Source organism: Malaclemys terrapin, chromosome 2 (genome assembly GCF_027887155.1).
Source record: "Malaclemys terrapin pileata isolate rMalTer1 chromosome 2, rMalTer1.hap1, whole genome shotgun sequence".
Taxonomy (NCBI): Eukaryota; Metazoa; Chordata; order Testudines; family Emydidae; genus Malaclemys; species Malaclemys terrapin.
This window is the reverse complement of record NC_071506.1, coordinates 278651736-278668004: the sequence shown is the minus strand read 5'-3', so window position 1 is coordinate 278668004 and position 16269 is coordinate 278651736. Positions and strand designations below refer to the sequence as shown.

The following is a 16269-nucleotide window of genomic DNA, read 5'->3' as shown; positions in this document are numbered from 1 at the left end:
CACTTCCAGGCGATCACTTTCCGGGGGGAAAGAGCTGCCCCTTGGAATAGGCAAGTCACAGGATTGCTCAGGAATCGCTGACTTCGGATGATCAAGCATCCCAGCGTCCTGAACAATCTTTACCGTGAAGGAGTCAGAGACAGGATAGTGCCACTTGCTATACTCCCTGAGCTGTGCTTACCCAGAAGCAATGAGACACAGGGACACAGCACCAATTCACATTTCACAGGCAGCAGTTATCTTTTATTGGCCTCCCAAGTCCCTCTCTTTTTGCTAATCCCCACCCCCACCACGTCCCTAAGTTTGTATCTGTCACATTCCCTGAAGAGACTGACAGCAAATTTGGTTTCAAGACCCATTTAAGGAGCACAGCTCACAGCACGGGCAGAACCGCAGGGATTAACCCACTGTCTGCTTCTCATGGTGCCAGGTCAGTAGGCTTCCGCTCCGCCGCCACGCCACCTCTGGCCGCCAAGGCTGGGGAGAACAGAAGCTAAACGGGGTTGGACTTGGCCAGCATTTGGATGGGAAACCCCCAAGGTCTGGAGACTGCTGAAAGACGGGACAAATTACTGACTCACCAAGGTAAGCCTGGTGTTGAATCAAAGCCCCAGAAAAGGGGGCACTGCCCTGCAGCGCATGCTGTAATTTGGATGGGGCTTGTAAAATCAAACATATGTGGTCACTGAAGACCCCGGGCACTTTGTTAATCACCGATGTGTTAAATCTAGCATCCGGGCTTAACTCCACTTTTGGCCATTTTATTCTGTCAATCCCAGTTTATTTGCATTCTCAGTGTGGAGGGAAAACTGTTCTCCCTTGCCTGCCCAAATCGCTACCTAGCCTTGCTCGACATCAGTTAGCCATGTGTGTAAAGTGTTGTGGGATCCATTCAGGGATGGGATCAGATGTGTCTGCTGCTTCAGTTCCTCATCTCTCTCCCAGGAGCTGCACGTTACCAGAGTGCTTTCAAGCCTTGTCTTCAGCATTCAGCGCTCTGGCTACAACGCAGAGCTCAACCCTTCTGGAGAAAGAGCTTTCCTTCCCCGGCATTAGCTAGCGCAGAGGTAGGCAACCTATGGCCGAAGATGGCACTCGAGCTGATTTTCAGTGGCACTCACACTGCCCGGGTCCTGGCCACTCTGCATTTTAATTTAATTTTAAATGAAGCTTCTTAAACATTTTGAAACCTTATTTACTTTACATACAACAAGAGTTTAGTTCTATATTATAGACTTCTAGAAAGAGACCTTCTAAAAAGGTTAAAATGTCTGACCGGCACGCGACACCATAAATTAGAGTGAATAAATGAAGACTCGGCACACCGCTTCTGAAAGGTTGCCAACCCCTGAGCTAGCGCTTTATATGTTCAAAGCAAAACTCCCACTGACTTCAGACTGGGAGTGCTCAGCACTTCAGCAAGTCACACCCCAGGTGTCTGAAGTTCGGACAACCCAGAAAGAAAGAACTAAAGAAGACACAATGGCCACCTGGGAAGTTTGGTTTAAGTGACTTGCCCAGCATCATGTAGTAACTCGGTGGCAGAGGCAGGGACTGATTCCAATTCTTCAGGGTAGCATTTGCCTTAGCTACGAGACCCTCCTTTCTCTTCCTGCAGTCCCCTTCTTCATTCACTACACACCTTCCAACTTCTGCAGCTTCTGGACATCCCACAGAGAACCACCTCATTAACTACACAATCCCAGTTATGCTCTGAGCACCGTTCAGCACATTCGTATTATTCAGAAAGCCATTTCGTGTTAAAAAAAATGGTCATCCATGTGTTTTCAACCAGCCCTACTCTCTAATCTCCTTCAGGTTAGATACTTGTACTTTCCCCAAGTTGGCACAATGTCACAGCACTCTTCATATTCCACAATGCTATTCCCTCAATGCACAGATCAAAGAACTGAACATCTCACTGCCGTACAAGCTTAGCATCATTGTCAGACGCAGAAAGAACATAAATTCGCTCATAATACTTATTTTACCACAAAAATGCACAAAAAACTTCTATAGATTTGCACTAAGACTTAAAAAAAAAAAGGGGGGGTGGGGGGGGTGGGGGCTCAACTGTACAAGAAAACAGTACCAGGCAAAAATCCTTCACAGGCACAATGATTTGTATGTAGATTTATAAAATAGATTAGTTTAAATTCAAACCAATCAAAATATTTGCCTGAAAATTCTTGGAAAAGTTGCAATTTTGGTTGAAGTCCAGTACTCAAAAGTTAGGAAATGCCAGAATTAAGGTAGTCTATACAAGTTTAATTCTGTTCCCTTGTGCATATACATTATGATACAATCTTTAATTACATGATGACCTACCATTTTTTCTTCGGGACTCCTGCCTTGTTGAGTACGTCTACACTGGAACAAAAGACCCGCAGCATGGCCATTGCTGACCCGTGTCAGCTGACTCACGCTCAGGGCTCACGCTGTGGGACTAAAAATTGCTGTGTGGACATTTCAGTTCAGGCTGGAGTCTGGGCTCTGGGACCCACCCCTCTCGTAAGAGCCCAAACGTCTACACTGCAATTTTACAGCCTCGCCGCCCAACCCCTGTGAGCCCGAGTCAGCTGACATGGGCCAGCAACGGGTGTTGCAGTGTAGACACACCCATGGTTACAATATTAAGGCAGTTGAATGCTGCCTGGAAACTGGATTCTATCCCTGCTTCTGCTGCACAGTGCCTATGTGATGCTGGACAAATCACGTCAATCAAACTTTTCACAGGCAGTCACTAATTGTGTGTCCTCATTTTCTGGGTGCCATCTTGAGACCCTGGGGTCAGATCTGCAGACGTGTTGAGCACTCATGGTTGCCAGTGAAGTCAATGGGAGCTGTGCCCTGAACACATAAATTGCTATTTAATGCAAAGTACTCTGAAAAATCAGGTCCTAGCTGCCTCAAACTGGTTGCCCCAAATCACTGAAAACTTTTAACCTTAATCTCTCTGTGCCTCAGTGCCTCTTCTGTAAAATGAGGATAATACCATCCCTGCACCTCCCCGGGTGATGTGAAGATAGACTGGATACTGTCTGTGCAGCACTTGGATAGACAATGATGCGGGCCACAGAAAAGCCCATAAGGGCATTAATGACTCCATCTTCATAGCAGGGTTTGAATAGTGTGCAGTAAAATAACACAGGGGTGCACACTGAACTATGAGGAGAAAACCAAATACTGAATAACTATCCTGTGCACTGAATGAGGCAAGGGTCCTGTGGAAAAAAACAGTATCTGATCATCTAAAAAGATTGTACCATAATGCATACATGCAAGGGGCTGAATTAAGGTTGCACAGACAACCTTAATTCTGACATTTCTGAATGATGGAGATTGCAACCGTAATATTTCAATGTAGGGTTTTTTGGTGTGTAATTCATTCAGTACACAGGAGTTTAAATTCTGCTTTAAGTTCAGGCTCAGGACCTTAGCACCAGATTCTGATATTCAAACTCATGTTGAGCAGTGCCTTACTCTTACGAGTGGATGCAAATGGGGCTGAACCTTAGCTGGTGGAGCTGATGTAGCTATTGACTTCAATGGAGCTACGCTGACTTACAACAGGTGACGATCTGGCCTGCTGACTTCAATAGGAACGCTTGGGATAAAGTACTCTTCAGGCTGAGTAAGGATACCAGAACGTGGCCCATAACTAGGGCTCTGTGTCTGTCACGGAGGTGGCGGAAAGTCACGGATTCCGTGACTTTCCGTGACCGCCATGACTTCTGCAGCGGCCAGTGTGGCTGACCCCAGGGTCGCCCAAGCAGCTGGCTCTGGGGCCAGCTGCTCAGGGGGCCCTGGGGCCAGCCACACCGGCCGCTGCTGGAGCAGCCCCAGGGCCAGCTGCACCGGCCGCTGCTCAGGCAGTGCGGCTGGCCCTGGGGACCACCTGAGCAGCGATTTCCAGGGTGGCCGGAGCAGCTGCTACTCCGGCAGCCCCCAGCAGCTGATGTCATGGCTGGTGCCACCTCTCCCCACAGCAGTGACTCCCCAAGATTTAGTCAGGGATATTTATAGTATAAGTCATGGATAGGTCAGGGGCGTGAAGTTTTGTTTATTGCCCAAGACCTGCCCATGACTTTTACTAGAAATACCCATGACTAAATCGTAGCCTAACCCATAACTATGGACCTTTTTTTTTTCCTTCTTATGTAGTTTCTCCATTGTGGGAGAGTCGCAACCATGGTGGGCCTGTACTGTGCCTCCCTATTTCCCACAGAAAAAGCAACACAAGAAGTTGGTTATAAGCAGTGTTATTTTATCCTTAGAGTGAACCTATCTTATTTGAAGCCTTCTGCATTCCTATACTTCCTGCATCTTTTATACCCAGTCCTTATCCCTCAGTATCCCTCACACGTGGCTAATGGAAGGGCAAGAGTTCGAATTTTACGTGGCTTCACCAACCTCACTGCCCATAGCTATAGTTTTAGGGATAACCCACACAAGATCAGAGCTGGATTAATTTAAAAATAAATCACTCAAGCACTGGAAGGATAGCATGGGACTGTCTAGGATATATATATTAGTCATGACAGCATCATCTAAAACAGTTCAACATGGATTAGAAGATTTGGTGGAGAATTTTTTAAAAATTCACTTTTACTGATTAATCAATGCAGCTGCAGCATTCAGCATTATTAAACTTTTCCTGGGTTCTGATTGGTGCATGTCACCTTGTATTGTTCCACTGTAGCAGCCAGCCAATAAATTACTCTTAAAGAAGACTTGGTCTATATTAGAAAAGTTGCATTGGTTTAACTGAATCTATTTTAAGAATCCATTAAATCTAGTTAAACTGGGACATACTTAAAGCGATTTAAGCAAGGATTACACTAGTTTAACTGAATTCAGAAATTCGCTGACACAAAAGCTAAACTGATTTGGAGCAAGAATTAAAGCTGTTTTATCTCACGCAGCAAATTTCCAAATTAAGCTAAATCAATTTAAAACAGAGTTAAATTGGCTGAAGTGTGTCTATGTTAAGAGTTTGTATCAATGTAACTGGATTGATTGACTGACTTTTAAAATCGGTTTGGATAAGCCAGTGCAATATTTCTACTATAGACAAGGTCTAAGTATATGTATGAAAATGACAAGAAACATTAGATAAGTACCTATAGACAGTAGCATCATGGATTATCCAAACTGCTTGAGTGACACTGTTATGTATTGGGGTAAATTGGTAGGGAATATCGGAAACAGACCTGCTAGCAGTTCCTTGGATCAGGGCATTTGGATACAAGGGTTATGCTCTGTGTGTGTTGGGAGGGGGTTGTGCTCTGTTTGTGGGGTTATGCTGTGTGTGTGTGTACACACGTAAATATACACAAAGAAATTAGCTTTACTTTTTCCTCTCGTCTACATACTAAACAACCTTGGTCTACATACTAAACAACTAAAATCCTTGGTCATCATTGCTCGAGATTCTAACTGTACCAGACAAACCCTTGTTGCCAAGACACTCACACCGGTAGATAAGGAATTTCCTTGTGGCTCAGTGTAACACACTGGGAGGCAGGGGGCAGTGACTGCAGAACAAGAGAGCAATGCTTGAGTGGTTTGGGGTCACAGAAACCCAGCGTTTTCCTTGATTCCCTGTTGCTCATATTTCACGTTTACACAATAACACGAGGATGCATACCACTGTCCACTCGCTGCAGTGCTGCAATTTAGTTTCTTTCCAGCAGTTGGCACTGCAGTTCTACAACTGACATTTGTCAACACCCTAAAGCAGTGGCTCTCAACCTTTCCTGACCACTGTCCCCCTTTCAGGACTCTGATTTGTCTTGCGTACCCCAAGTTTCACCTCACTTAAAAACGATCTGCTTACAAAATCAGACATAAGAATACAAAAGTGTGACAGCGCACTACTACTGAAAATTGCTTACTCTCTCATTTTTACCATATCATTATAAAATAAATCAATTGGAATATAAATATTACTTACACGTCAGTGTATACTATACAGAGCAGTATAAATAGGTCACTGTCTGTATGAAATTTTAGTTTGTATTGACTTCGGTAGTGCTTTTTATGTAGCCTGTTGTAAAACTAGGCAAATGTCTAGATGAGTTGATGTACCCCCTGGAAGACCTCTGGGTACCCCCCCGGGTATGCATTCTCCTGGTTGAGAACCACTGCCTTAAAGTAAGAGAGCTCCCATGGGTGTGATGTCAGAGCAGTGGGATGTTTTCTGGTGTCAGAGCTATGGACCTGCAATGCCACTGTTAACGGGCTTCAAACACATTGGCGCCAACCATTCATCACAGCCTTACGTCACCTAGCTTTCTATGCCGTGTTCTCTCTGTGCCCACAGCCTGCCCTCTATAGGGTGCCATGCCAGTGCGCTCTGACACTAGGCCAAGACTTTAATCCTCATTATGAGTCCCTTTAATAGCATTTGAGCAGGGGGTGGGACTAGATGACCTCCTGAGGTCCCTTCCAACCCTGATTTTCTAGGATTCTATAATTTCGGGGCATGTAGCTTTCAATCCAGGATCCTTTCAATTCCCTACCCCCTACCCTCACCCCCATGTTTACATTTTTATTCCTGCCTCTCAAAGACCCTGTTATTTAGGGACAACCCTGCCCCCCAGCCCTCCCAATCTTTCAGTCAGAAAAAGCGGGACAGAGCCCCACCTGTGCCGGTCTTTGTTTAAAATACAAAACTCTGCAGCAACAGCTCAGAAGGCTATAGTGACCCCACAGGACACAGCAGTATTCTGGGCCATGCCTCTACTGTACCTCAGTGGTTTTGTTCCTGTTATAAGGCAGTCAGAGCCACGCAGTGTAGATCACTTATTGCCTCTCTTCCCCACCCACCAGGGATCGGGATGTGCGGGGTAACTGGAAGCCAAAGTAAGATCTGGCATCACTAGAGGCCCAGGACAACACACACAAACCTCACTGCCATAAGGAGCACCAGCCGCAATCTCAGAGTACTTGGAGCATCACTCGTGGCTCTGCTGGGAGAGTACGATGCCCAATCCCCGCATACCTCTGGCATGTCACCAGGCGGTGACACAGAGTGCCCGGGCCCCTCTGCAGCGCCCGGGGGCCAGGTGGGCCATGACTGCGGCTCACCTGGATGTTCTTCTCGCAGTCCGTCTGATGGTGCAGCAGGAGCTCGCTCTCCAGCAGGAAGCGCTTGCCGCACTTGTCGCAGATCTGCATGCGGCTGTGGGTGACGTTCATGTGCTTCTCCAAGTACCAGCGGTTGTTGAAGACGCGGGGGCACTTCTTGCAGGGGTAGTGCTGCTTCTCTTCCAGCTTGACTTTCGGGCCCAGCCCATCCTGCTCCTTTTTCCTCTTCCTCCCACGCTGGCCCTCCTCTTCCTCCACCACCTTGGCCAGATCCTGGGACCTGGTGGACATGGTGGACTTGGTGGCTTTGGATGACCTGCTCCCCCTGCGGGGCTGCCCAGATTTTTCCCTTTTCACTTCGGACACCTCTTCGTCGTCTTCCTCTTCCTCCTCCTCCTCGCTGGTCTCCTCCAGGTCTTCCTCTTCGCTGTGTTCCTCCTCTTCCTCCTCCCCCACCTCAGCGTCCTCCTCCTCCTCCCCCCCTGCTTCCTCGTTTTCCTCCTCCCCTTCCTCCTCGGTGTCACGTCCATCCCCATCCGGTCGGCTGATCACGGCGGCAGCTTCGTTGGCGGTGGGCTTCCCTTCCGTCCCCTTGGAGACATTGAGGGTTTGGTTGTTGAGGTTCACCTCCACAATGATCTGCTCCCGGTTGTAAGAGCTCTGGCTGTCCAGATCCTCCTCAGACTCCCCGCCCTCCATCTTACACATGGTGGCCAGGCCACTGTCCTTCTCCTCCTTGTAATACTGCTTGGCAGCCACAGCCGGGAGGTGCTGGTTGCCGTCTCCACCCATTCTGTCCTCTACTCGCACCGAGTAGGGATCGTTTCCTTCCCGGGCATAGATCTTGGGGTGCAGAGAGTCCACCTCTTGCTTAATCTCACAGTAGTACTGCGGGGGGACAGAGTTGCCACAGGCGTCGGGGGGCAAGGCCATGTCGCTGGCCATGGCCAGGCTGAGGGATCTGGTGTTGATGAGCTCCTGGCAGGAGGAGGCAATGTTGTTCATCTGCAGCACGGCGGCGGCGTTCAGGACGTCCTGCACATTGCAGGCGTTCACCAGCAGCTTGGAGGTGTAGATGAAGTTGAGGATCTGCTGGAGGCCTTGGGAAGTCAAGGCCTCCAGGGAGAGCTCTACCCGCTGCAGCTGCTTGTTCTGGGTGAAGAGAGAGTGGAAGAACTGGCTGTATGCGGCAAGGACCCCCTTGTGGGCGGGGAAGATGCTCTTCTGCTGAACTAAGACGATGTCCACGTCGCACAGGTCCGGCTGAAACAGGCGCTGCTCGTTCAGTCTGTCCATCAAACACGTGAAGTGGAGGGCTACATCCTCCACCAGAGAGTATTCAGCGGAAGGGTAGTCAGTTGTCTTTTCTACTATCAGCTGCAGGGAGAGAGAAGAAAGGAGATGCAAGAATTCAGGAGCGAAAAACCCTTTCCTTTAAATGGTCCCTCACTTCCCTCCCTGACAACAGAAGCTAGATGCCAAGGGAGGCAGCTTAACCTAGTAGTTAGACCACCACACTGATAACTAATACGCCTGGCTCTACTCCATGACTGATAACTTCTCCGTAACATGGCCCTGGGCTCCACCACCTCCCACGTCTGTCCCCCCACAATTGTGAAGAGGGAACAATAATATTTGCCCACTTCCATAAACTGCTTTGAGATCCCTGGATGACAAGCCCATTGCAAGCATCAGGCTTTATTCTTATCTGCTGTGGTGGGTCTTTGACTTGAAAGACTGGGATGTCCCTATGTCCTTACCCACCCACCGTGCTCTGGTTATCTCTGCAGACCTCCGGATTCAAAAGAACGAAGCGCTAATGCCTGAGCTGAAAGACCAGGTCCATAAATGCAACAGCTGACTCAAACCTCCTTACAAGGTCCAGCCACTAGAGGGAGACAAAGCCCCATGTTGATGTTAATATGAGTTCTTTAAGAATTTGGCTACACAGTCTCATCCACAGTGCGAAAGGGAGTTCACGCCAGTTCAAACCTTCCTCTGTCTGAGGAAACTGTCAACAATTTGTGACAAACGCAATTTGTGGCTCAATGGATACCTGTTCCCTGGGAACTGGATTGAGAACACCAAACCTACGTCACCACGAACGGCGAAACGCCCTGCCCACCCTCACCCCATCAACTGTCGGTCATTACCATTCCAACGCAGCGCTGAACGGGCTTAAGTGATCGTTTGAAATGGAGACGAAGGAGCACCTGAGCCACTAAGCAAAGGGGCAAAGTCACTTGGACTACGACTGCAGAGACACGGCTAGAGCTGCCTAGTCCAGACACAGATCAGAATGCCCCCAACTGGTGGGGGGGATTTGGGTTCGGATTGAGGTCCATCTCCACTACAGCACATTAGATACTAGTATCTTCATCCCTGATATGCCCCAAATGCCCAGAAGGAATGGGCCCAACTCCCAGTTGCTCTCTTACGGCACCTGAGGGAGGGACAGAGCATGCAGATAGGGGATAAAGAGGACTTTAAGCTACGTTTGCACTCCCCATTATGGCTGGTCAACGTTTTTCATTCAAATTTTTTTTTCCTTCCTATGAAAAATGGCTTTGTTGTCAAAACGGAAACCTTCATGGGACGTATCGGTTGCCAGCAACACTCTTCAGGTTCTCAATGTCAAAACACAACCTGAAAGTTTCAGCCCCAAAATCAAAATATTTCTGTAAAATATTTGAAAACAAAACAAAAAAAAAATATCCAGATTTTGGCCAAAGATCTTAGGATTTTCCAGTTTTTTGATGAAAATTTGGGGAAAAAGTACTTCTGCAGAAAAATTTCAACAAGAAAAAATGAAAAGAATTTTCATCGTAATGTTTTTCAGGAACAAAAGATCATTTCCCAACCGGCCCTGCTCCCGGCGTTGTGGGGCTGTTCAGGGACCTGCCCAACACCCACCGTACGGCACAGCAGCCTCGGGGCTGTACGAAAAACAGAACAGGCTTGGGGCGTGCTCTCTGACCATGCCCCCAATCTGCCTCCTAGGTAAGAGCTAGTCAGAAAAGGGGCTTTTTTCTACAGAAAATTTTGGGGAAAAAAAAGAATCATTTTCTCCAAAACCCCGAATTTTCAACAGAAAAAGTCGACTCCTTGGAGAAAAAGCAACAACTCAAAATATTTTAGCCAAAAGCAAAAATATTCCACTTTGGATACGCTGCCCAGGTGCCTCATGGGAGTTGTCGTTCAAGTAACTCATGCTCCTATTTCTCCTCTCTAGGCTGGGCTGCCTGGTTTAATGACATCTCCCATGATGCCATTTGTGGCTTTCAGTCAAAATATTTCAATGTTTGAGTCTGAGTTTTTGACCCCAAAAAAAAAAAAAAACTGTGTGTGGAAAGCAGACAGTCTCTGTGAAAAATTGAGTTTAGCTGAAAACCCAATTTTCCAGCTAAACAGTTCTGATGGAAAATTTCCCGCCAGCCCTTTCCTCCGATGCTGGGGCTGTGAGCTGGGCTGGCGGAGCGCTACTACATAGCAGCCAGGCAGCCTCGCTGCACCGGAGAGCTTGTTCCAACCACTTTAAGGCTCCCCCTATGCTCCTGGAATGGCTCAAAGCATCCTTAGCATAAGTCAGGCCAGCTGTCTTCAGAGCACTTTATAGCTTTAGCCCCTTGGTTCTTTGTTTCAACTGATCAAAAATCCACCATAATAAAGTCATGAGATGAGAGCATGCCCAGGAGAATCTAGGCCTAGCTGCTAGAGAGGCATGCATGCCGGATTGCTGGCCTCCCCCACCCCAACACGCAGCACTAACTAATCTCAGTTATTAGAACTGTTGTGCTTTTTATTCGCAAGCCGTGGATTAAAGACGCCTCCTAACAACTGCGCTGAGAAACGCAAGCAGCAATGGGCTCCCAGCGAAAGTAATTCCAGCCGTATCTGTGAGCGGCAATTACCTTCCAGCTTCTTGTGGTCCTGGCAGAGGGGCAGCGGGGGAGAGATTTAGTCAGAATATGGAAGTGACCTAGAACTCTGGATGAAGATTTCAGATGCTAGAAAGATTAACCCTTTCCCTGCCCCAGGTACAAGGTATCATTAAGGTATCACTAAGGCACTGATCTCCCTGGTACCCAGGTGTGTATGTGTTTATATATATATATTATATATATATTTGGGCTGTTTCAGCCCAAATACTCAATTCAATTAAGAACTGGTGACTTTAAGCCTAACAAAAATTTCTAACCTGGGCGGTTTGAAGTTAGGCCCCTAAATTCTTATTGCAGACACTTGATTTTCAGAGATGATGAGGACTCAGTCACACGCATGAGGAGCCAAATCTCTGAAAATCAGGTGTCTAAATAAGAAATTAGGTGCCAAACTTTAAATACCCAAATCTGAACATTTGGGGTAAAACTGCCAAAGGAGCCTATAAGCCCCATTTTCCAACGTGACGCAGAAATCTAAATCCCATAGACATTTTCAAATTTTACTTGTTAGCCTTAGGACAAATAAAGGAAATACACACACAGGCGTGCCACCTACTCACCCTGTGGAACTCACTGTTGCAGGAAAAAGCAACAGAGAGTCCTGTGGTACCTTTAAGACTAACAGATGTATTGGAGCATAAGCTTTCGTGGGTGAATACCCACTTCGTCAGACGCATGACCCACGAAAGCTTGTGCTCCAATACATCTGTTAGTCTTAAAGGTACCACAGGACTCTGTTGCTTTTTACTGATCCAGATACAAACCTCACCACCTTCTGCTCCCAGTGCAAGGCGCATTTCTCAGACCTCGCCTTCTCTAATATAAAACACAGAGCAACAGGTATCTATATTAAAAAAAAAAATTACAAAAACTGCACACGCTTCTCCCCCGGGGAGAGGCTGAGAGAACAAACAACATGTGACAGATGTTAGTCACTTAATGCACGACTGTGATAAGCGCACAGATACTACAGTGATGAGCGCAGTATAAGAACCTATGTAGAATAGAAGAGACTGAATGAACTGATACAGGGAAAGTGCCTCCATATCCAAATTGAGGCACGTTGGCTGTAAAGCAAGGGGAAAACCAAACCAATCCAAACCACAAGAGATCCAGAGGAAGCCAACGGCTCACGTTCACGGTGGAAAGGCCAGAAGGGATCTTTGCGATCATCTAGGTTCACCTCCTGCATAACACAGGCCACCAAAGTTCGCCCAGTAATTCCTGAATCAAGCCCAATAACTTGTGGCTGTGCTAGAGCGTTACTTTTAGAGCGATGTCCTATCCGGATTTAAATAAAATAGTAACAATCCCCAGCGCTGCCACAGTGCTTGTCATCAATGGACCTCAAAGCCAGTATCAATATCCCCCTTTTAGAGATGCGGAAACTGAGACGGACCGAGGCGAAGCGACTTGCCCAAAATCACTAGCAAGCCAGCCGCAGAGCCAGGAATAGAAACCCAGGTCTCCTGATTCTCAGTTCAATGCTCTATCCACAAAAGGCAGCACCGACCAAGACTCCAAGTAGTAGAAGATCCACCACGGCACCTGGTGAGCTCTTCTAAGAGTTAGGAGTTTTTCAGCCACCAGTTCAGTGACGCGTCAATCGCACTGGGAGGCTAAAAAGAATTAAAATAAAACCTCTCTCCATTGGGGAGCAGCACATGATGTGGCCAGATTCCCAGGTACACCTCTACCCCGATAGAACGCGACCCGATATAACACGAATTCGGATATAACGCGGTAAAGCAGCGCTCCAGCGGATCAAAGCATGTTCGATAGAACGCGGTTTCACCTATAACACGGTAAGATTTTTTGGCTCCCGAGGACAGCGTTATATCTGGGTAGAGGTGTATATAGAGTGCCCGGGTATGCAAGACCCTCCCTGCAGAGGAAAGAGTCATCCAGAGCACCGACTCTTGTCAGCAGTTTCAGTAAAGCCTCCAAGAGCTGAATGGGCCCTGAGGACTGAACACCCCTCCTGGCTTCTCAAGAGCATGTTGGCTGCCAGGGCAGCGGGGGTGCAGTTTGTTCTGCATTTCGCCATTCCTAGTCTGTGGCCAGCTGAAAGAACTCCCACTGCAGGGCCTTCCACACAGCTCCTGGAGGGTACATTTATTAGCAAGGTTATATATAAATGGTTCTGATGATGGACAGACGGGAGTTTTTTCCCCCCTAACTCGTTAATCGCTTGAGCGGGGGCCAGCGTGATTTTCCAGCTGCGGGAGCACAGCCCCTCCAGCTGGGAATTAACAGGTGTTATGTGGGCGTATGGAGAGGGGAGACCACATTCCACACAAACCTCGTCTGTTTCAGAAGCAGCTCTGAAGACCAAGGGCACGATTCTCATCTACACGATCGCCCTCTTGGCCCCACACTGGCAGTGTAAACAGGGCCTTACAGGGAGAGTAAACTTACACCCACCTGAAGGCTCCTATACCCTGCCAGAGCGGTGCCAAGGGGCACTGACATAAATGAGAATCGGGCCCCGAACGACTAGACAAGAGCGGCAGCATGCAAGTGCCATGCTCCTTCCTCCTCGACATGGGCTGTGACACTGCGGGATCCAGGGGAAAGGCACCACCGGGCACACACCACGTACATCTCACACTAAGTCTGGGGAAAGTCACAAGAGAGCCAGCGTGCACTCGGCATCAATCACCGCAAGCATGCAGCAGGCACAGCGTTCCTCCTGCTCAACCCAAGAGCTGGAATTTATAGTAAAAGACCTGAGGGTCCATTTGGCGTCTTTCCTCAAACCACAAAAGGAACCAAATGAGCATGTAGGCTTGTAGTGACTTCAGCTGCTTCCCTCCCCTGCTACCACTTAGTGTCTCTGAGCTGAGCACGATCAGAACCTCAGCGGCGCTCAGCGTTCGCTGCATACTGCAGTAAATACTGCACTGTACATACACACACACACACATTACAGTGAGATAAACCCAAAGGTTGCAGACAATTATTGTCTAAAACACACACACACACGGGGAGCTGGGGCTAGAACGTTGGCCCTACAGTTCTAGGGGATAAAAATTACAGCCCTTTATTACTTCAGAGCGTCCTTAGGTGAGAGTATGTATCTCTCTATCCATCCCTGGCTGGTCTACATGGGAAAGTTTTTTCTATATAACCAAAGGTGTGAATTTAACCAGAAATAGCCATCCTGGTGTAACCCCCTGCACACCACTTATTCTGGTGTAAGAGTGCCTTTTTTTTCCAGTTTAGTTCATGCTGCTTGGGACAGCGTGTAAGTTAAACTGAAAACAACCCTTTTATAGCAGAATAATAGAGCAGCCATACGCTGGAGGGATTGTTCTATCCCAGTAGAACGATACCTGGATAACTGCTAAAACTTTCCCACGTAGAAAAGCCCTTAGGCACTTAAGCAGCCCTTATCATCGGGGTATCTGAGAACCTCGCACTATTTACTGTGTTTCTGCTCACAACACCCCTGTAAGGTAGGGAATGTATTATCCCCTCTAGTGAATATGGAACTGCCCTTTGAGAATTTATTACTGTTGCATGTTGGGCCTGGCTATCGGGATGGTGTTTTCTGTGTTTGGGTTTAAGTATTTCTCACTCAGTCGAGAGTAGAGGGAAGAAGGAAAGGATGACCTAGACAGCTACCAGCTGACACGGAAGACTGTTAAAGGGACAATGCAAGGACTATTAGTCCAGTGATGCTAGCTCAACCCCGACTGAGCCTACCGGACTGGATCAACCAGCACGGGACAAAGCTCACCAAGACTTGAATAAGCCTCCTGTAGGACAAAGAAGGCTGGCAAGATTTAACAGGACAGAGAGTGTCTTGGGGAGTGCAGGGGAAACCAGACGGAAACCAGAATCAGACCCAGGAACATACTGAACGTGTCTGGAGAATCTAGGCCAGGCAGCCCTTCTGGGGTGGTAGGTCTTTAGGTAAGATAGATGAGTATAGGCTGTTTGTTAATGTAAAATCATTTTTCCTCTAGTGCTTGTTCCTACACTGGTTCCCCGAGAGAAGAAAAGTGGGTGCCTGCACCCAGTCGGACCTGCAGAGCAACATTCAGGTGGTGTCACCAGACCATGGTCTGAGAGGGGAAGAATGGAGAACTTCACCCAGACACAGGAAAAGGGCAAGAGGCCCAAGACCTGAGGCGCTACCCTCAGGGTGGCCAGAAGTGCAGCTTGCCCTGTAACCATGACATCCTCACTTTTGTCATCGATTCCTAGATTTCAAGGCCAGAAGGGTCCACTGTGATCATCTGGTCTGACCTCCTGCATCCCATAGGCCAGAGAACGCCCCCCAAAAAATTCCTAGAGCAGAACTGTCACAAAAACGTCCTATCTTGACTTAAAAATTGCCAGTGATGGAGAATCCACCATGACCCTTAGTACATTGTGCACCTTGTCTATTTAGAAGTGGGGAATTGAGACACAGAAAGACAAAGCGACTTGCCCAAGGTCACTCAGCAAGTCTTTGATAAAGCAGGAAGTTGAACCCAATTCTCCCAAGTCCCAGTCTAGCCCCCTAATCACTGCACTGTGCTACCTCAGACAGAAGGAATATATCCCTTGTCTACAAGTAGCCCACAGGATAACATCACTCGCTCATACACCCAACGCTAGTACGTCACAATGTATGCTAGCTTCTAATTTTTACTGGGCTACGTTTCCCATTTCCCCCCACCCCCCCACTTCACTTCAGTGCTAAGTTACGTGGCTACTTTATCCAACATGGTTTCTCTCACTGTTATGGGAGTGGCATTGTCTTCTTGACCCCCTAGCCATAAGTACATACCTTGCAGAATGAGAGGGCCCCGGGCATGGTGAAGATTTCAAAACCAAAAGTTTGGTCTTTTTTGCATCCATTAAATGAAGACTCAAAAGAAAAAAAAAAAGCTGTACGCAGGGCGGTTTTCCTGAATGAAATCTGTGTTGTTAAGCCACTGGGATAACTCATCCTCTCACCCCCCACACCTCTGCCCAGCAGGGTCAGCCAACCATCGGAACAAATCAACAGCGACTTCTCAAGCTAATGGAAAATAATGGAAAATACGGCAGATGTTGCTCAGCCTCACGAGTCAAGTCTGGTTTCTTTAGCCACCTGCCTGGGCACATTTTCACTCAGGGCTCCTAGGTCAGCCCCAGAATGGATTTATTGAAGTCAGGGGGGGGGTTGCTGCTCACTTGAAGAGCAGCTGGCCTAGCTTCCTCTCTGTTCTTGGACAGAGAACAGGGCGCAGCACAAGTTCCC

General features: G+C 47.8%; 1 protein-coding gene across 2 annotated transcripts in view; it reads right to left on the bottom strand.

Annotated features, from left to right (window-relative positions):
• The window catches only part of ZBTB47 (zinc finger and BTB domain containing 47), a 393046-nt gene that overhangs the window by 318621 nt on the left and 58156 nt on the right, over positions 1–16269 (bottom strand). For both annotated transcript variants that reach the window (XR_008443701.1, XM_054016667.1), the window contains exon 2: positions 7093–8469. Coding sequence is in view for 1 of the 2 variants with exons in the window: in XM_054016667.1 (XP_053872642.1) it covers positions 7093–8469 (1377 nt within the window). In the remaining variant the exon portion in view is untranslated. The remainder of the gene's footprint in view (positions 1–7092; positions 8470–16269) is intronic.